Genomic DNA, 17,300 nt, shown 5'->3' on the forward strand with positions numbered 1-17,300 from the left:
ATCAATTCTGCTACTCTGTTTTTCACTGCCCTCTATGGCTCTGAAAATATTAAAATGTTTTCAATGATTAAACAGGCACAGGACATATTAATTTCCCTAAAAGCATTTTTTTGAGACAGGGTCTCGCTATCACCAGGCTGGAGTACAGCGGCAAGATCACGGCTCACTGCAGCCTTGACCTCCTGGGCTTAAGCAATCCTCCCACCTCAGCCTCCCGAGTAACTGGGACTACAGGCATGTGCCACCACACCTGGCTAATTTTTAAATTTTTTGTAGAGACACGGTCTCACTATGTTGCCCAGGTTAGTCTCAAATTCCTGGGCTCAAGCGATCCTCCCACCTCAGCCTCCCAAAATTTTGGGATTACAGCTGTGAGCCACTGCCCCCAGCCTATGAGCAATTTTTTCCCCAGTGATTTGACTGTTCCTTCCAGAATTCCCATGTGGGGTAAGTGTCATGAAAATCTTTTAACTTTGGGGCACCTCTACCCACTCACCACCCGCCAAACAAAAAACAAAACAAAAACTCCTAAAAACCTCAAAATGGCAATAATCTTGGCTATTTTGGTAATTGTTTTGGTACACTTTTCCTCCAGAATTTCAAAGTACATATTTATTGATTTTGAAATTTTGGTTTTGGCCTCAAAAGCCCCCAAATCAAAGTGATAAAACATTAGCAAGAGTAACTAATGTTATTTAAAATAGCATCAGAATTCTCTAAGGTAATGAGCCCAATCTTCTGATTTAAAAAATATTAGTTTTTAAAAAAATATGATAGAGACAAAAAAGCTTCCTTAAATGTATTAAAATATTTTAATATTTAATAGTTGATAATGAAAAAGATAATTAATTTTTACTGAATGCTTATTGCGCTAGGAGCTACTCTAAAAGCTCATTAATCATCTTAACAATACTATTAATGTAAGTTCTCTAGTATTAAGCTCCATTTTTCAGATGGCAGAATGGAGAAACAGAGAAGTTAAATAACCTTACTTAAGTCACAGAGCTACTAAACAGTGGAGCCAAAATTTAAATCACAGCCCAAGCTCATGAGCTCATAACCATGTTCTCATCTACCTCCCCACAGAAGGGCTATGATGCTATTTTGTGTTAAAGTTCTTGGCCTGCTCAGACAAATTAATTAACGTGTTCTTCTAAAAAGGAATCAAGGCAACCATAGATAAACAAAAGCATATACAATTTTCCTAGAAGTTTTTTTTTTTCTTTTTACCATCAAGAAAGTTGAAGCTGCAGAATTGTCCCACATTCTAAGGATGCTGTGGCAATGAGTAAAAGTGACATCAAGGTCAAGGTCAAAGGCAGAAGCTAGTTTGCAGTGGCACAATGAAGAACCAGTTGGTCCTTAGTGCCCTCCCACCTCTTTTTGCAACCCATTCCTCAGAACTTTTTGTTTTACCCTCCAATTGTCCAAAGCTTCCCCCTACTCTGCTACTGGCTCTAATGTTTTAAAATAGATTAAATGACTGAAGTTCCCAAATTATCAATTTTCTTGAAATCTGCTCTTTCCTGAATCTGCTTTATCTCCGCTGGTATTAAGAAAATAATGAATTATCTGTTAAAGTTAGTCCTATTAAGGAGTGATTTACTAGGTAACAACCAGAATTTTTTGCATTATACATTATACTCTTTAAAAGGAGTATGAATTTCCCAGAATTTTAGATTGATGGAGTCTTTTAGAGAATATTTGTGAGTAGGTGGTTTCCAGCTCGTTAGCCTGGAAATCATGTCCTTCTCACCATCCTTAGCTGGAATCTAGGATTCCTTTTCTAAATGTTTGCTTGACTCTTTATTTTTTGTTAATTTTTGTTTTAATTTAGACTGAGTCTCGCTTTGTCACCCAGGTTGGAGTGCAGTGGTGTGATTTCGGCTCACTGCAACCTCTGCCTCCCAAGTTCAAGTGATTCTCCTGCCTCAGCCTCCCGAGTAGCTGGGATAACAGGAACCTGCCACCACATCCAGCTAATTTTTGCAGAGACGGGATTTCACTGTGTTGCCCAGCCTGGTCTTGAACTCTTGACCTCAGGTGATCCACCCGCCTCGGCCTCCCGAAGTGCTGGGATTACAGGCATGAGCCACTGCACCAGGCCAATTTTTTAAACTTTTAATTTAATTTAATTTTTTTTTGTAGAGATGGTGTCTCTGTGTTGCCCAGGCTAGTCTCAAACTCCAGAGCTTAAGCAATCCTTCCACCTTGACCTCCCAAAGTGCTAGGATTACAAGCATGAGCTACTGTGCCCACCTGACTCTTTAAAAATTTTTTTTTAAATACAAAGTGATTTAGGAAAGGGAAATGATCATTCTCCATCTTGGATAGAGTTTTTCCTCATGTGGTTTGTGGATTACCCACTTCAGACTTAACTGGAGAGATTCCCAGCCCTGACTCTGACCTACTACACCAAAATCTTCCAGCAGGGCTCAGGAATCTGTATGCTAACAACCTTCCCAGATAACTTTTATGTGTGCATTAAGTTTGGAAACCACTGACCTAAAGGGATAATTTTTAGAAGTAAAGCACCAGCATCACTTGGGTTATTGGATTCTTTCCTATTACAGATCACAGACCAGAACTTCAAGGAGTATCATGTAAAAACCTAATTATAAGACCAAATATAATTTTAGGAGACTAATAATTAACAACTCTATTTACAAGACTGTACGTCCTTTTGTTGTAAATTATACGTGTGAAATGTCTCAAGGTATATATGTGAAACATCTCAAAGAAATCTTTAGTGGATGTTGTTTAATCCTGACTTGCTTTCCATAAAATTAACCAGTTGCCCAAAGTTTTTACTCTACTACCCACACGAGTCTCCAGTAACCCCTAAGGCATTCTCTGAACAAGCCTCATTTCCTGTATGAAAGAAAACTGGCTTAAAATGAACTGAGTTTGGTTAACTGCACAAAACTTAGGCTGAATAAACTTAAAGTGGTTATCAAAAAGGACTATGAATTTTGCAGCTTTGGAGATGTTTTAACTTAGAAAATACAACCATATTTTTGGATGAGCAGGGTATACAGTGGCCTAAAGCTAGAGAATCCAAATGGAAGGTTAAAACTGGATTCTAGTACAAATAGGTTAAAACTAGATTTGACTAAACCTACCTCTCCATCCAATTGAATGTGAACCTGTTTTTGTTTGTTTTATTTTTTCATTTTTATTTATTTTTTGTTTTTGAGACAGAGTCTCGCTCTGTCGCCCAGGCTGGAGTGCAGTTTCGGCTCACTGCAACCTCCACCTCCCGGGTTCAAGCGATTCTCCTGCCTCAGCTTCCCAAAGAGCTGGAACTACAGGCGTGTGCCACCATGCCCAGCTAATTTTTGTATTTTTGGTAGAGACGGGGTTTCACCAGTTGGCCAGGATGGTCTCCATCTCTTGACCTCTTGATCCGCCTGCCTCAGCCTCCCAAAGTGCTGGGATTACAGGCGTGAGCCCCACCGCGCCCAGCCTGTTTTATTTTTTAACCAGCTGAGTCTGGCAAGAATTCCTTGCCATTCTGCGATAATGTAATGGCCTCTTGAGAGTCCTTTACAGAAACACAGTTTAGATGTACATAACATACTAAGAAGGAAACCATTTAACTTGACAATACCACACCCAGATAATTCAGATAACTAATCGAATTTTTCATCGGAATTATTTGGTTTGGCCAAGTTAATTAGGTAACAAATACTTTTCTTTTCTTTTCTTTTTTTGATACGGAGTCTTGCTCTGTCGCCCAGGCCGGAGCGCAGTGGTATGATCTCAGCTCACTGCACCTGGGCCTCCCGGCTTCAATTGAGTCTCCTGCCTCAGCCGCCTGAGTAGCTGGGACTACAGGCACGCCACCACGCCCGGCTAATTTTTGTATTGTTAGTAGAGACTGGGTTTCGCCATGTTGGGCAGGCTGGTCTTGAACTCCTGACCTCAGGTGATCCACCTGCCACGGCCTCCCAAATTGCTGGGATTACAGGCGTGAGCCACAGCGCCAAGCCTTTTTTTTTCTTTCTTTCTTATACATTGTTTACACTCCTCACTTACTCCTGATTCTTAACAGTTGCCACAACCTTTCTTCTTCATTTAAAATCTAACTCAGTTCAATCAGGAAGGTCACTTACCTTGAAAGTCTTCCTTCTTTAGAGCTGGGGTGCATGGTGTTCTTGTTGGCAGAGTAGAAATGAGATATCAAGGAAAAAGAAACTGTAACACAACTGGGAACCCTTAACTCATTGTAAGAACTGCCTCCAAATCAACTTCCTCAAAAACTAAAGAACTCTTCGAGAGAGACAGACTGGCTGATAAACAATCTAAGGGGAAAACTTTTAAAGATTGTAACACTAAAAATAATTCCGTAAAACTACAATGCAAGTCTACTCAACAAAACTTTAAAAATATAATTTTATCTTTCTTTCAAGAGATCATGGGAAAATCTACTATTTTCGTTTAAAATATATAACTTCTATTTGTTACTATATTTGGATTTGAGCTACTACTATTCTGGATTTGTTCCCATGTATCTGCGGAACCAGGCAGCTAATTAATCTTTACTCAGCATCTCTGGTATTTCTTGAATGAAAATGGAATGGATTGGTGGAATTAATGGCTAGATGTTTAGAAGACACTAGTTACTTTGTTATTTTCTCTGTATAATGATGAAAGCCTACAACTATACAGAGACATAAACGAGCCAGGGTGACAGGTTGGGAAAGATGAAGAGGGAGGAGGAAAGGATAGGCTTGTAGCCCTCATCCGGTCAAATTCCCAACTTTGAGCTTCACTTTATTGTAAAATTAGAGGCTAAAACTATTTAACGCTTCCAAAACTTTTTGATTCAACAAATGCCAATTAGTTACTAACATAATTAATCAGTGTATCCTGACTTTTAAAAGATATTTTCCTTTGTGATTTAAAAGAAACATGGGAGTTGGAGTTGCAGCGTCAGTCCTGAAGGACTGACCTCGGGAGGCCAGGTAGGAACTGATAAACTGGCAACAAAATCACATGTTTTCAACTGAATATACTGATATTCAAGCGTCCAGAAAAACAATTTCGAGCCTACGTTCACAAGTTTGCCAGAAAGCCCTATTATTGACACAGCTGCGGATCTCAGACATCTGAGTTAGTCAGCACCATTCTGCTGGAGGGGATTAAGACTGGACGCTTCCAGCGGAGTTGGGAATGTTATCATCTGAGGAAACTAAAAGGCGCCAGCAGTAGGACTTTCTCCAAGGTCTCTGACAAAATATGTTGCGGGAAAAGTCAACCCGCCCCAAATTCCCCCGTGTGGCCCTAACTCGAGGCTCCGGCTCCTCGCGCCGGCAAGCTGAGGAAGAGACGGTCCCGTGCGATTTAGATACAAACGCGCGCGTGCAGGGAAGGCCATCCCAGGGCAGACACTGCCACCTCCGCCGCTTCCGACGCCCGCGCTCGCGGGAGAGCCTAGCGCCGCACGGGAACCTCCCGACCACCGCCGCAGCGCGGATGGGCGTCCCCGGGAGCCAATGGACGCGCCGGGAGGCGGGGCAGGGAGGCCGAGGGGGCGGGATTTCCCGCACGGCCGCTCGGCGCCTGGAGAAGGCTGTGCGGGCGGGGACGGCTGCAGCCCCTGCCGGAGAGGGCGGGCCGGGGTCAGCTGCGGCGGGCGGGCCGGCGCGGGGAGCTGTGGGCGGTAGCTGCGTCTCCTGCCACCGCCCTCCCTCCGCCACGATGCCGGGGATCGACAAGCTGCCCATCGAGGAGACGCTGGAGGACAGCCCGCAGGTGAGGCGCGGGAGCTGGTGGGCGACAAGGGAGAGCCCAGCGGGCCGACCCCAGGTCTGGCGCCTCCGCGGCTCCCGCAGGTGCCCGCCCCGGCCCAGGTGGGGGCCGCCGCCGCCCTAGGTCACCGCCCGTCGCAGGCCGCGCCCCGAATTGTGGAGGCTGGGCCCGCCGCCCAAGGCCCGCGTGGGCCTGCTCGGCTGGGCCGAGGGCCGCAGGCGGAGACCGAGCCGCTGGTGCTCGTGGGCCGGGCGGTCACGTACGCGCGCGGGTCTCCTTTTTATTTGACGAAAGGCGCCGTTTTTATCGCGGTGATGTGAGGTGCCAAATCTCGATCCTGGAATTTTCTCCCTGAGAACCTCTTCAGAAAAATTGCAGAAGGGAGAGAAACCCCGATAGTCTTATTTAATGATTTCCGAGGCTCAGCAAGCTAGGGAAGGAAATTAATCGTTTTTCTTTGGGAGAGGCTGTAAGGTTGTGTGTGGAGCCCTAATGGCAAAGCCCGTGACGGGTCCCGGAGCCCAAGACCGCTCTCCCCGCCGAGTGTGCCCGTGTCGCGGCCGTGACTGTGGTCGCTGTCACTCGAGCTGTGCACGGCGAGGGATGGACGGTGCCTTCGCCGCTCCGCGACTGCTGCGCTGCTCCCTGCAGACTTGGCCTTAATAAACTCATCAAAATAAAAGCCCTGTGTTCTGTGCGTCGGAATGATGCTGATGTGGTTGCTCTAGCTTAAGACAGTTTTGGAAAATGTAACCATTTAATATGTTTTCAATACTGCAGAATGAAAGCAGCTATATTTTTTAAAATGTTGGCAGGGGCTGTAACTTGCATAGGGAAAACTTCATCTCTAAGCCGTTTTACACGATAATTTAAACGGTTTAAGACGGTGTTGCTGGTTGGACACTATTTAGAATGAAACATTTCTGAATTGTTGCTGATTTAGAAATGCAGTTGCACCATTTCGTGTGTCTTTACAGTTGAACATGGCCCCCAAAGAAGAAAAGCAGAAGAGGTCTAGATCTCCTTTTCCTGGATGGCACTTCTGCCATGGATTTTGTGCCAATGTTAATTGCCAAGTTGAAATGGGGCTCTGATTGTAGAATTGATTTGTTCTTTTTTATTCTGAAAGTTATCTTCACAGGCCAGTTGCCTGCTGCTAATGTACTCTTATGAGCCGATAGTGACAAAAAGAGAAACTCACATTTGGTTTATCTTGACTGCCAGTATACTCGGTTCAATTTTTTTCTTGATGATTTCTCCATATAAAGTTATAAACTGTATTTGTTTCAGATGATTTGCAAAAAGTTTGTGGAATTGGTCAGGTGTACTTTGTCATTTTACTTTTTATTATGTAAGATTCAACAGGTTGCCTTACCTTTCTTCTCTTACTTGGCTTTTTTTTTTTTAATAGCCCATAAAGACTATAAACGGCTCAGAATGGATTGCACACCGCCCTGGAAATGACTTGTGAGGCAGAGATAAACTCTTGACTCATCTAATGTCTTGAGGTTTTTGCCAGATTAGTTTACAACTTAAGAATTGTGTTTTTTTTTTTTTCTTTACAAGCATGCATCATACTAGTGTCCGTTTTACAATATATTTGTTTGTTTTTTGAGATGGGGATCTTGCTATGTTTCCCAGTCTGGAGAGCAATGGCTGTTCACAGACACTATCGTAGTGCACTGTGTCCTGGAACACCTATGCTGAAGTGATCCTCCTGCCTCAGCCTCCCTAGCAGCTGGGAATACAGGCGTGTGCCACTGTGCCAGCTTTTTTTTTTTTTTTTTTTTTTCCCTGAGACAGGGTTTTGCTCTTGTTTCCCAGGCTGGAGTGCAATGTTGCAATCTTGGCTCACTGCAACCTCTGCCTCCCGGGTTCAAGTGATTCTCATGCCTCAGCCTCCTGAGTAGCTGGGATTACAGACGTGTGCCACCACGCCCACCTAGTTTTTGTACTTTTTGTAGAGACGGGGTTTTGCCATGTTGGCCAGGCTGGTCTCGAACTCCTGACCTCAGGTGATCTGCCCGCCTTGGCCTCTCAAAGTGCTGGGATTACAGGTGTGAGCCACCACACCTGGCCTGTGCCAGCTAATTTTTAATGAAGTAGCCACATTGATATCCCTTCAATGTTGAAAGGCAATAAATTTGAACTAGGTAAAATTTACTTGGGAAAATTAATTGGTACAACTGGGATTTAGGAAGTGTACATACTTGGAGGTGATTCTTAGGTCGAACCTGTGGCAGAATGCAAAGCCTTGGATCTAGGGTTGACGAGGTTTTTAGTCATCACTGCCACTTACTACCGTCTGCTTTAGGGCAAATCATTCAACTTCTCTGAACCTCAGCTGTTGTGTCTTAATGACATGTTTTTATTTTTGACCCTGATTAAAAAGAAATAATAGTTGCTTCCTTCAGAAAAATTGGAAGGTCCAGAAAAGAATAACACACAATTACCTGTTGGTTACCCAGCAAAACCTTATTAACAGTTTGCTTTCTTTATTCTACTGTTTTTTTTTCTTCTACATGTTTTAATGGAATGGAGATTATATTGTGCATAATGATCTTTATCCTGATTTTAACTTAACATTATCACTTAAGTATCTTCACATGTTTTTACATTCCAAATAAAAACATTTGAAGACCACACATTTCCTTAACTGATTTCACAACCCTTTGCTGGACTTTTAGAGTTTTCCCAAAGTTTTGCTTTTATAAATAGGGCTGAGATTAATGCTTTGGAGCATAAATTTTCTTCTCAGTTTGAACTATTTTATCTAGAATAGAGTCCAAGAAGCAGAGCAGCAAAGAATATGAAGACTTTTAAAGCTCATGGTAAGTTTTTTGTTTTTTTTTTTGAGACAGAGTCTCACTGTCACGTAGGTTGGATTGCAGTGGCGCAGCCATAACTCAGAAACCTCAAACTCCTGGGCACACGCCACCAAGCTCAGCTAATTTTATTTTATTTTATTTTATTTTTCTGGAGATGGAGTTTCGCTCTTGTCGCCCAGGCTAGAGTGCAGTGGCATGATCTTGGCTCACTGCAACCTCCACCTCCCAGGTTCAAGTGATTCTGCTTCCTCAGCCTCCCAAGTAGCCCAACTAATTTAAAAATTTTTTGTAGAAGACTGGGCGTGGTGGCTCACGCCTGTAATCTCAGCACTTTGGGAGGACGAGGCGGGTGAATCACGAGGTCAGGAGTTTGAGACCGACCTGGCCAACATAGTGAAACCCCGTCTCTCCTAAAAATACAAAAAATTAGCTCGGGCGTGGTGGCGGACATCTGTAATCCCAGCTACTCGGGAAGCTGAGGCAGGAGAATCACTTGAACCCGGGAGGCGGAGGTTGCAGTGAGCCGAAATTGCGCCGTTGCACTCCAGCCCAGGCAACCGTGCGAGACTCCGTCTCAAAAAAAAAAAAAAGAAAATTTTTTTTTGTAAAGACAGGGTTTCACTATGTTGGCCAGGCTAGTCTTGAACTCCTGGCCTTAGTGCTGGGATTACAGATGTGAGCCACTGTACCAGGCCCTAAAAGTTTTTTGTTTGATTAGTTTTTAATTTTTTTTAGATCATTTAGATCTAATCAAAAGTGGCCTGCCAGTTGCTACCTAAAAAAGAGCCTTGGCCTGGCACAGTGGCTCATGCTTGTAAACACTTGAGGGTGGGGGTTCAAGACCACCCTGGGCCAAATAGCAAGACCTCATCTCTACAAAAAATAAAATTAGCTGGGTGTGGTGGCATGCACCTGTAGTCCCAGCTATTCAGGAGGCTAGGGCAGGAGGATGGATTGAGTCCAGGAGTCCGTGGCTGCAGTGAGCTATGATCACACCACTGCACTCCAGCCTGGGTAACAGAACGAGGCTTTGGCTCTTAAAAAAAAAAAAAAAAAAAAAGAGCCTGGGAGTGATGGAAGACTATCCTGAATTACAGTTACCCTTCTTTTAGTTTTGATTTATAGTAACTACGTATTAAATTAGGGAGAATTTGCAAGTCCAAAATCCAGCTGATCAAACAAGCATCTTTTATTCTTAAAGATTCCACTGCCTGGAACCTAGGTGGGGAAAAAGCATGTTTGGAATTATCTTGCCCAAACCAGACAGTTCTGCAAAAGATCATCCATTGAGCCAGAAAATCTTAAGCTTATAGTAGATGCCTTGTCCATATTTATATGTTGTTTTGAAAATCAAAATCAAAATAAACCTTGTTAATTACTAAGAACAGATAATGCTCTTTAAAAAATTAATTGATTTTATATGTAGATATGTATCTTAGTGATTCATCTATGATAGAACAGTGAAGACAAACCCCAGTCCCAAATGGGATCTTCTGTTTTTGCATAATATGAATTAATCATGAGATGTGCCTTTCCTCCCAACATTTTGATGTCTCTGATTGGGATTCCTCTTAGAGTTGATGGTATATTAACAATTGCTATCAGCCAGGTAGCAGTAGTAATGTATTTCACATTGCCTGCAAATGTACATACTTGGTTGTTTCTCCTAGTAGCATACTGGCCAAGTGTAGTCTCTCAGTGTTCAACTAACAAATCAATTTTGCCACCATTTGAGAAAGGAATATCAGTCCTGGTTGTTGTCTGAAAACCTTCCTTTGACACCTGGTGAGATGTCAAATGACATCATCAAAATTTGCTGAATGAGTATCAGTTTCTTGGAAGAAAATATTAGGGACAAAAATGGAGTACTTCTAAGAAATACTTATCTCCTCATGGCACAGAGAATGATAATGTATAGGAAAACATGCATATTGATGACTCTCGAGTTGAAAAGTGGTTCATGGGCCCGGTGCGGTGGCTCACGCCTGTAATCCCAGCACTTTGGGAGGCCGAGGCGGGCGGATCACAAGGTCAGGAGATCGAGACCATCCTGGCTAACATGATAAAACCCCGTTTCTACTAAAAATACAAAAAATTAGCCGGGTGTGGTGGCTGGCACCTGTAGTCCCAGCTACACGGGAGGCTGAGGCAGGAGAATGGCATGAATCCGGGAGGCGGAGCGTGCAGTGAGCCAGGATCACACCACTGCACTCCAGCCTGGGCGACACAGTGAGACTCTGACTCAAAAAAAACCAAAAAACAAAAAAACAAAAAAGAAAAGTGGTTCATAAGATTTGAACTCTGTGAAGTTTTAGAAATAAATTTATGATGCTTATATTTCTTATGTTTACATGAGAGCCGTATATGATAAAATTCTGTGTGAAGGTCTGTTTTCATAAATATAAGGTAAAAAATTCAAGACATAAGAAAACCTTAAATCATAGCTTAATTGCCAGCATTGTTTTGTTTGAGTAGTACAAAAATAAAAATGATGCATCTTACAATGGATACCATCGTAGATTTGATGAAATGGTACCATATTGATTCTATTTTTTAAGCTACTAACTTTAAACAAACAGTAATTATCCAGTGTTGAAGTTGATATTGTTAGCTTAAAATAGGGAATCTGTTTCAACTTGCTTTGCGCTGAGAAGAGCTTTTAAATTTAATTATGCTACAAGTTTTTACATAAATATGTAACTCCTTGAATTGGAATTACCCATTTTTAGAAAAAAAAAAAAAACAAAAAAAACAAAAAAAAAGAAGTGGCAGATTTTCCACAAGATTTCCTGATGCTTTCTTTTTTACATCTTAAAATAGCACTATATGGAATTGTAGTGGAGTGTTTGAAAAATATTCTGTCAAATCTAAATCTCTGAGGCCTGGGGAAGTAGAGGACTGAAAATAGGGACTTACTGGCATCATGATTTTGTGTCTTTTCCCCTTCTTTATACTATGTTGACTTAGCTTCCTCCTCTGAAAATAGGAAGCTAAGGAATAAGTTGATTTAAGAAAAAAAATTTTTGGCCATGTGTGGTGGCTCACACCTGACCTGTAATCCCAGCACTTTGGGAGGCTGAGGTAGGAGAATTGCTTGAGCCCAGGTGTTTGAAACCAGCCTGAGCAGCATAGTGAGACCCTGTCACTACAAAAAATAGAAAAAAAGTAGCCAGACATGGTGGCACATGTCTGTAGTCCCAGCAACCTGGGAGGCTGAGGTGGGAGGATTTTTTGAGCTCAGGAGGTCAAGGCTGCAGTGAGCCGAGATCATGTTACTGCACTCCAGCCTGGGAGAAGAATGAGACCCTATCTCAATCAACAACAGCGACACCCACAACAGTTTCTAAGGCTGAGGCATAAATTATTTTTAGAATAAAAATACATCTTTTAGATTTTAAGCTGCAGTTATCTCCAGTAGTTATTGGTATTTTCATTCTTCCCCTGGGCCTTTGGGATGTAATGTGAGTATGTCTACCTTGCCTTTGATAGTCTTAGTTTCCTTATCTTTGATAAATTTTTATTGACATTCTTTTTTTTTTTTTTTTTTTTGAGACGGAGTCTCCCTCTATTGCCCAAGCTGGAGTGCAGTGGCACGATCTCGGCTCACTGCAAGCTCCGCCTCCCAGGTTCACGCCATTCTCCTGCCTCAGCCTCCCGAGTAGCTGGGACTACAGGGGCCTGCCACCATGCCCGGCTAATTTTTTTGTATTTTTAGTAGAGACGGGGTTTCACCGTGTTAGCCAGGATGGTCTCAATCTCCTGACCTCGTGATCCACCCGCCTTGGCCTCCGAAAGTGCTGGGATTACAGGCGTGAGCTACCGCACCCGGCCTGACATTCTTAACATTTACTTATAAGCTTTCCCCCTTAAAATAAAGATAATTTAAAAATTTTTTTTTATTTTGAGACAGAGTCTTGCTTTGTCGCCCGCCCAGGCTGAAGTGCAGTGGCGTGATCTCGGCTCACTGCAACCTTCACCTCCCAAGTTCAAGCTATTCTCTTGCCTCAGCCTCCTGAGTAGCTGTGACTACAGGCACGTGCCACCACACCCGGCTAATTTTTTGTATTTTTAGTAGAAACGGGGTTTCACTGTGTTAACCAGGATGGTCTCAATCTCCTGACCTCATGATCTGCCTGCCTCGGCCTCCCAAAGTGCTGAGATTACAGGCATGAACTACTGTGCTTGGCCTAAAATGAAGATAATTTTTAAATGTGCATGGTAGAAAAATGACAAAACAAAACAAAAGCCAAACAATATAGACATGTATAAAGAAGAAGAAAGGAAAACCCCCAAATTGTGCATTCAGAAAAACCTAGTTAGCATTTTATATGCTGAAGAGTTGGCCATGTTGGGGAGGGTGTACTGTGGTATTTTTAGATTAGGACAGGAAGGGGTTTGGCCTCTTCTAGCAAAAACTGTAGAAGAAATAATCATACTAAATTATCCTGAAGTAAGACATTTAAAATATTTATACTACATGGAATGCTGTTAATTTAGCTTTGAATGTTTCTGTTGATTTGTTCTTAGTTTATAGAATTTTTAGTTTATGAAAATATACCTCTGTTGTTTCTCCTAAAGTTTGTGTGACATAGTTGGAAAATACCTCTGCTTTGTTGAAGTGAAACTAAGAACAAAAAAAACCAGACTTCTTAACATTACTATCAAAAGAGACAAAATAGATTAAAACTCAGAATTACTAGAACTTTAATATCCTACGATTTTTGCTTCCTTTAGAAAAAATATTTTTCCATCTGATTTGTATAATGATTAACATAAACTTATTGCTATTGTTTTATACAGACAAGGTCTTTACTAGGTGTATTTGAAGAAGATGCCACAGCTATTTCCAACTATATGAACCAGTTGTATCAAGCTATGCATCGGATTTATGATGCACAGGTAAAACACTAAGGACTAACTTGATGCTTTTAAAACACGAATCTTTAAGCCTCATGAGGACAGATAGTGTCTGTCTTGTTTACCACTGCTTTAGCCCTGTGTTAGGCTCATAGTAATAAATATTTGTTGAATGGATTAATGAACATTGAGTGTATTACAGAACTGACATTTCAACTACTAGTGTACAGTTTGTAGTACTACAAAAGTGATAGACGATTGAAGCATCTGCCCATTCTCCCCAAACATGGTTTGGGGGGAACCCCCCATTAAACTCACTGATAGTGATCTTTCCTAAGATTTGAATGAAGACCCCATGTCATCACCGGTATTTTCCCTAATCATGCTTATTACAATCTTATGGAGCACTTCCCCACCCCCACTTTTTTTCTTCTTTTTTTTGAGATGGAGCTTTGCTCTTGTTGCCCAGGCTGGAGTGCAGTAGTGTGATCTTGGGTCACCGCAACCTCCGCCCCCCAGGTTCAAGTGAGTCTCCTGCCTCAGCCTCTCAAGTAGCTGGGATTACAGGCATGCACCAGCACGCCCGGCTAATTTTGTATTTTTAGTAGAGACAGGGTTTCTCCATGTTGGTCAGGCTGGTCTCGAACTCCCGACCTCAGGTGATCCGCCCGCCTTGGCCTCCCAAAGTGCTGAGATTGTACCCGGCCCTTTTTTTTTTTTTTTGGAGATGGAGTTTTGCTAATGTCTCCCAGGCTGGAGTGCAATGGTGCAATCTCAGCTTACTGCACCCTCCACCTCCCAGGTTCAAGCAATTCTTCTGACTCAGCCTCCTGAGTAGCTGGAACTACAGGCATGCACTACTACGCCCAGATAATTTTGTATTTTTAGTAGAGGCAGGGTTTCACCATGTTGGCCAGGCTGGTCTCGAACTCCTGACCTCAGGTGATCTGCCTGCCTCGGCCTCCCAAAGTGCTGGGATTACAGGCGTGAGCCACTGCACCTGGCCAACACTTTCCCTTTTTCAGTGGAGGATTTGAAAGTTGGCTGCCTCTGTCTAGTTAAAAGAAGGCACTAAAAATTAGATGTACCTCTGGAGTACAAGAAGATGAAGGGTATGACTAAGTTTTCTTATTGACCAGCAATAAAATTTGAAGCTATGTTTGGAAAACTTAATTATAAGCTTAAACAGCAACCTAGGTTCTGTAATATACTTTCTTTGGGATTAATTAAGCGTACAAGTTTTATTTTTTTCCCTTCTCATATTGTTTGCTTTCTGGCTTCACATTTTCATTACGTACTTAAGAGTTGCTATGTTGTTGTTTAGTTTTTCCTTGTGATCAGGCTCTGAAGCTTTGCTTTCTGACTACAGAGATATATGATTAATATGTTAAAGAAATGTTCTATTTGTTATATTCACCAAAAAAACTAAATTAAAGTTTTTCATATGGCTGTGTTTCATATGGCTGTGTTGCTATGTTATATGACTGGGTCAGCCACATTTTGGTTGTATGTTATTAAGTGCTTACTGTAGTCTAGTATCAGCATCTACAGAGGGCAATAATCAGTCATCAACGTAGATGCTCTAAAGATTTTGCTAAGGTTATATCAGTTTATTTCTAGGCTTTAAAGTATTTAGTGCTTAGTTTTTATTAGCAAAAAACAAACACCAGGAACACTGCTGAATTCCTTGAGAGTGTCTATTTTATGGTTTGAGTTTTCTTTTAAAGTGCTTTAATGGTAGTACCCCTTTCCAGTGATTTAATGAAGGTTTTAAAAAACATGTACAATATTTATGTTAAGTGATAATAAATAAATTAGGTATTTAATTAGAAAAAACTAAAACTTTTTTCTCAGTAATATGCTAATTTGAATGCTTTTTCCATAGAATGAATTAAGTGCAGCAACACACCTGACCTCAAAACTTTTAAAAGAATATGAAAAACAGGTATTGTATATCAAAGTTTTAAAAGCATAATTTTAAAAGTATAGTATCTGTATAGATAGACTTTCAACAAGAATCCTTAAGTTTTCTTGAATTCACAGAATATGCCATTGAAATTTCATGATAGCACTTATGTTCAGATAATTTTAATGATTTAATATTAAATACAGAGGCTATCTAGTTTACTTGTTTTCTTTTTACAAATGAAGAAGTTGTGACTTGCTGAACATTACAGTGTTATTGGAGGAACTGGAGCTAAATGCTAAATCTTTGAACTTCCAGTACAGTGGGTATTCCAATATGCCATGTCAATTGCTTACTTAATAAACAATTAATGTTTATTATATACATTACACAATTTTAGTTAAATGATATTTTAGAGCTTTTTCAAAATTTTGGAAGTTTTCTGAAGTTATTTAAAAATGTAAATTATAGTAATGTCATTCCCAAAAGACACAGCATTGAAACTTTACCTCATCTGTTTCTTGCTTTTCAGCGTTTTCCATTGGGAGGTGATGATGAAGTTATGAGCTCTACATTGCAACAGTTTTCAAAAGTTATAGATGAGGTAAACGTTTATTTTATTATGCTTGATTAAATGGTCTTATAATTAAGTTACCCAGTTGCTTAGCTTTTATTTTATGAATAAAGCTCTATTAAAGAGATGACTAAAGAGGAACCTTAATTCCACATCCTGGTGGCTGGCTCATCAAAACAATACTTTCTTTACCTGATTAAACATTGTTTTCCAGGAATAAACTTACAGATGTGCTTCTTCTATACGCAGTCCGTGTTAACATTCAGTCTTGACATGTGTCATTTGATGTAGGCAGGGAGAGAAGAGTTAGGTAGTGAACTACATCTGGGTTCTTTGTGGTTGCCCTTTTGCTATTAAGCAACATTTTACTGTTTAGTCTTTATTAATCCTGCTATCCTAAACAGCCAGAATCAACCCTGAATTCCTCAAATCAGTCATCACAACAAATCATTAAAACAAAGACCTAAAAGGTAAGAGGAAAAAAAGGTAGTGAGAGATTATGGAGAATTGTTAACTGTTCTCTACTGTTGCAGTAAAACCTCTTCTTTTCACATGGACCATTCGATAGTCCTGTGTTTTCTAGACTCTTAACTGGAAAAGTAATTTTTTTGAAATATTTTAATAACCCATTATAGCAAAATGTTTTACCGGGAAATCAAGATAAAGAAATAATGTAATTTTTTTCATTTAAAAAAATTGTGGTAAAGTACGCATAGCATAAAATTTGTCATTCATGATATTTAGTGCATTCACAGTGCTATGCAACCATAACCACTGTATGGTTTTTAGGACATTTTCATCATCTCAAAGGAAGCCTTGTGCCTGTTAAGCAGTGTATTAGTCTGTTTTCACACTGCTGATAAAGACATACCTGAGATGAGTAATTTATAAAGAAAAAGAGGTTTAATGGACTCACAGTTCCATGTGGCTGGGGAGGCCTCACAATCATGGCGGAAGGCGAAAGGCACATCTTACATGGCGGCAGATGAGAGAGAATGAAAGACAAGTGAAAGGGGAACCCCTTAGAAAATCATCAGATCTCGTGAAACTTATTCACTACCACGAGAACAGTATAGGGGAAACTGCCCCCATGATTCAGTTATCTCCCATAGGGCCCCTCCCACAACATGTGGGAATTATGGGAGCTACAATTGAAGATGAGATTTGGGTGGGGACACAACCAAACCATATCAAGCAGTCACTTCCACCTCCCTGCTCCCTCAGCCCTTGTCAACCACTAATCTTCTTTCTGCATGGATTTGCCTACTTTTGATATTTCATATAAATGGACTCATAATTTTAGACTTTTTAATGTCTGTTTTCACTTAGCATAATGTGTTCAAGGTTCATTCATGTTGTAATATGCCTCAGTACTTCATTC

At 41.1% G+C, this 17,300-nt stretch overlaps 2 protein-coding genes across 16 annotated transcripts in view; one reads left to right on the top strand and one right to left on the bottom strand.

Moving 5' to 3' along the window:
• HESX1 (HESX homeobox 1) overlaps positions 1-5,474 on the bottom strand; it is a 29,820-nt gene extending 24,346 nt beyond the window's left edge. The window contains exons 1-2 of one of the 5 annotated variants that reach the window (XM_009445462.5): positions 5,355-5,474; positions 4,116-4,156 (exon numbers count right to left, since the gene is read on the bottom strand). The gene's annotated coding sequence lies outside the window, so the exon portion shown is untranslated. Of the gene's footprint in view, positions 1-4,115; positions 4,157-5,291 lie in introns of all 5 variants that reach the window. The other 4 variants (XM_016940047.4, XM_063805290.1, XM_054680324.2 and 1 more) reach the window with 4 other exon arrangements.
• Positions 5,475-5,532: 58 nt separating this feature from the next.
• APPL1 (adaptor protein, phosphotyrosine interacting with PH domain and leucine zipper 1) overlaps positions 5,533-17,300 on the top strand; it is a 50,021-nt gene continuing 38,253 nt past the window's right edge. For 4 of the 11 annotated variants that reach the window (XR_010155238.1, XM_063805894.1, XM_001173707.8 and 1 more), the window contains exons 1-4: positions 5,533-5,757; positions 13,383-13,481; positions 15,325-15,384; positions 15,878-15,949. Coding sequence is in view for 10 of the 11 variants with exons in the window: in XM_063805894.1 (XP_063661964.1) it covers positions 5,704-5,757; positions 13,383-13,481; positions 15,325-15,384; positions 15,878-15,949 (285 nt within the window). In the remaining variant the exon portion in view is untranslated. Of the gene's footprint in view, positions 5,758-8,531; positions 8,586-13,382; positions 13,482-15,324; positions 15,385-15,877; positions 15,950-17,300 lie in introns of all 11 variants that reach the window. The other 7 variants (XM_016941360.4, XM_063805899.1, XM_016941358.4 and 4 more) reach the window with 3 other exon arrangements.

This window comes from Pan troglodytes, chromosome 2, assembly GCF_028858775.2.
Source record: "Pan troglodytes isolate AG18354 chromosome 2, NHGRI_mPanTro3-v2.0_pri, whole genome shotgun sequence".
Lineage (NCBI taxonomy): Eukaryota > Metazoa > Chordata > Mammalia > Primates > Hominidae > Pan > Pan troglodytes.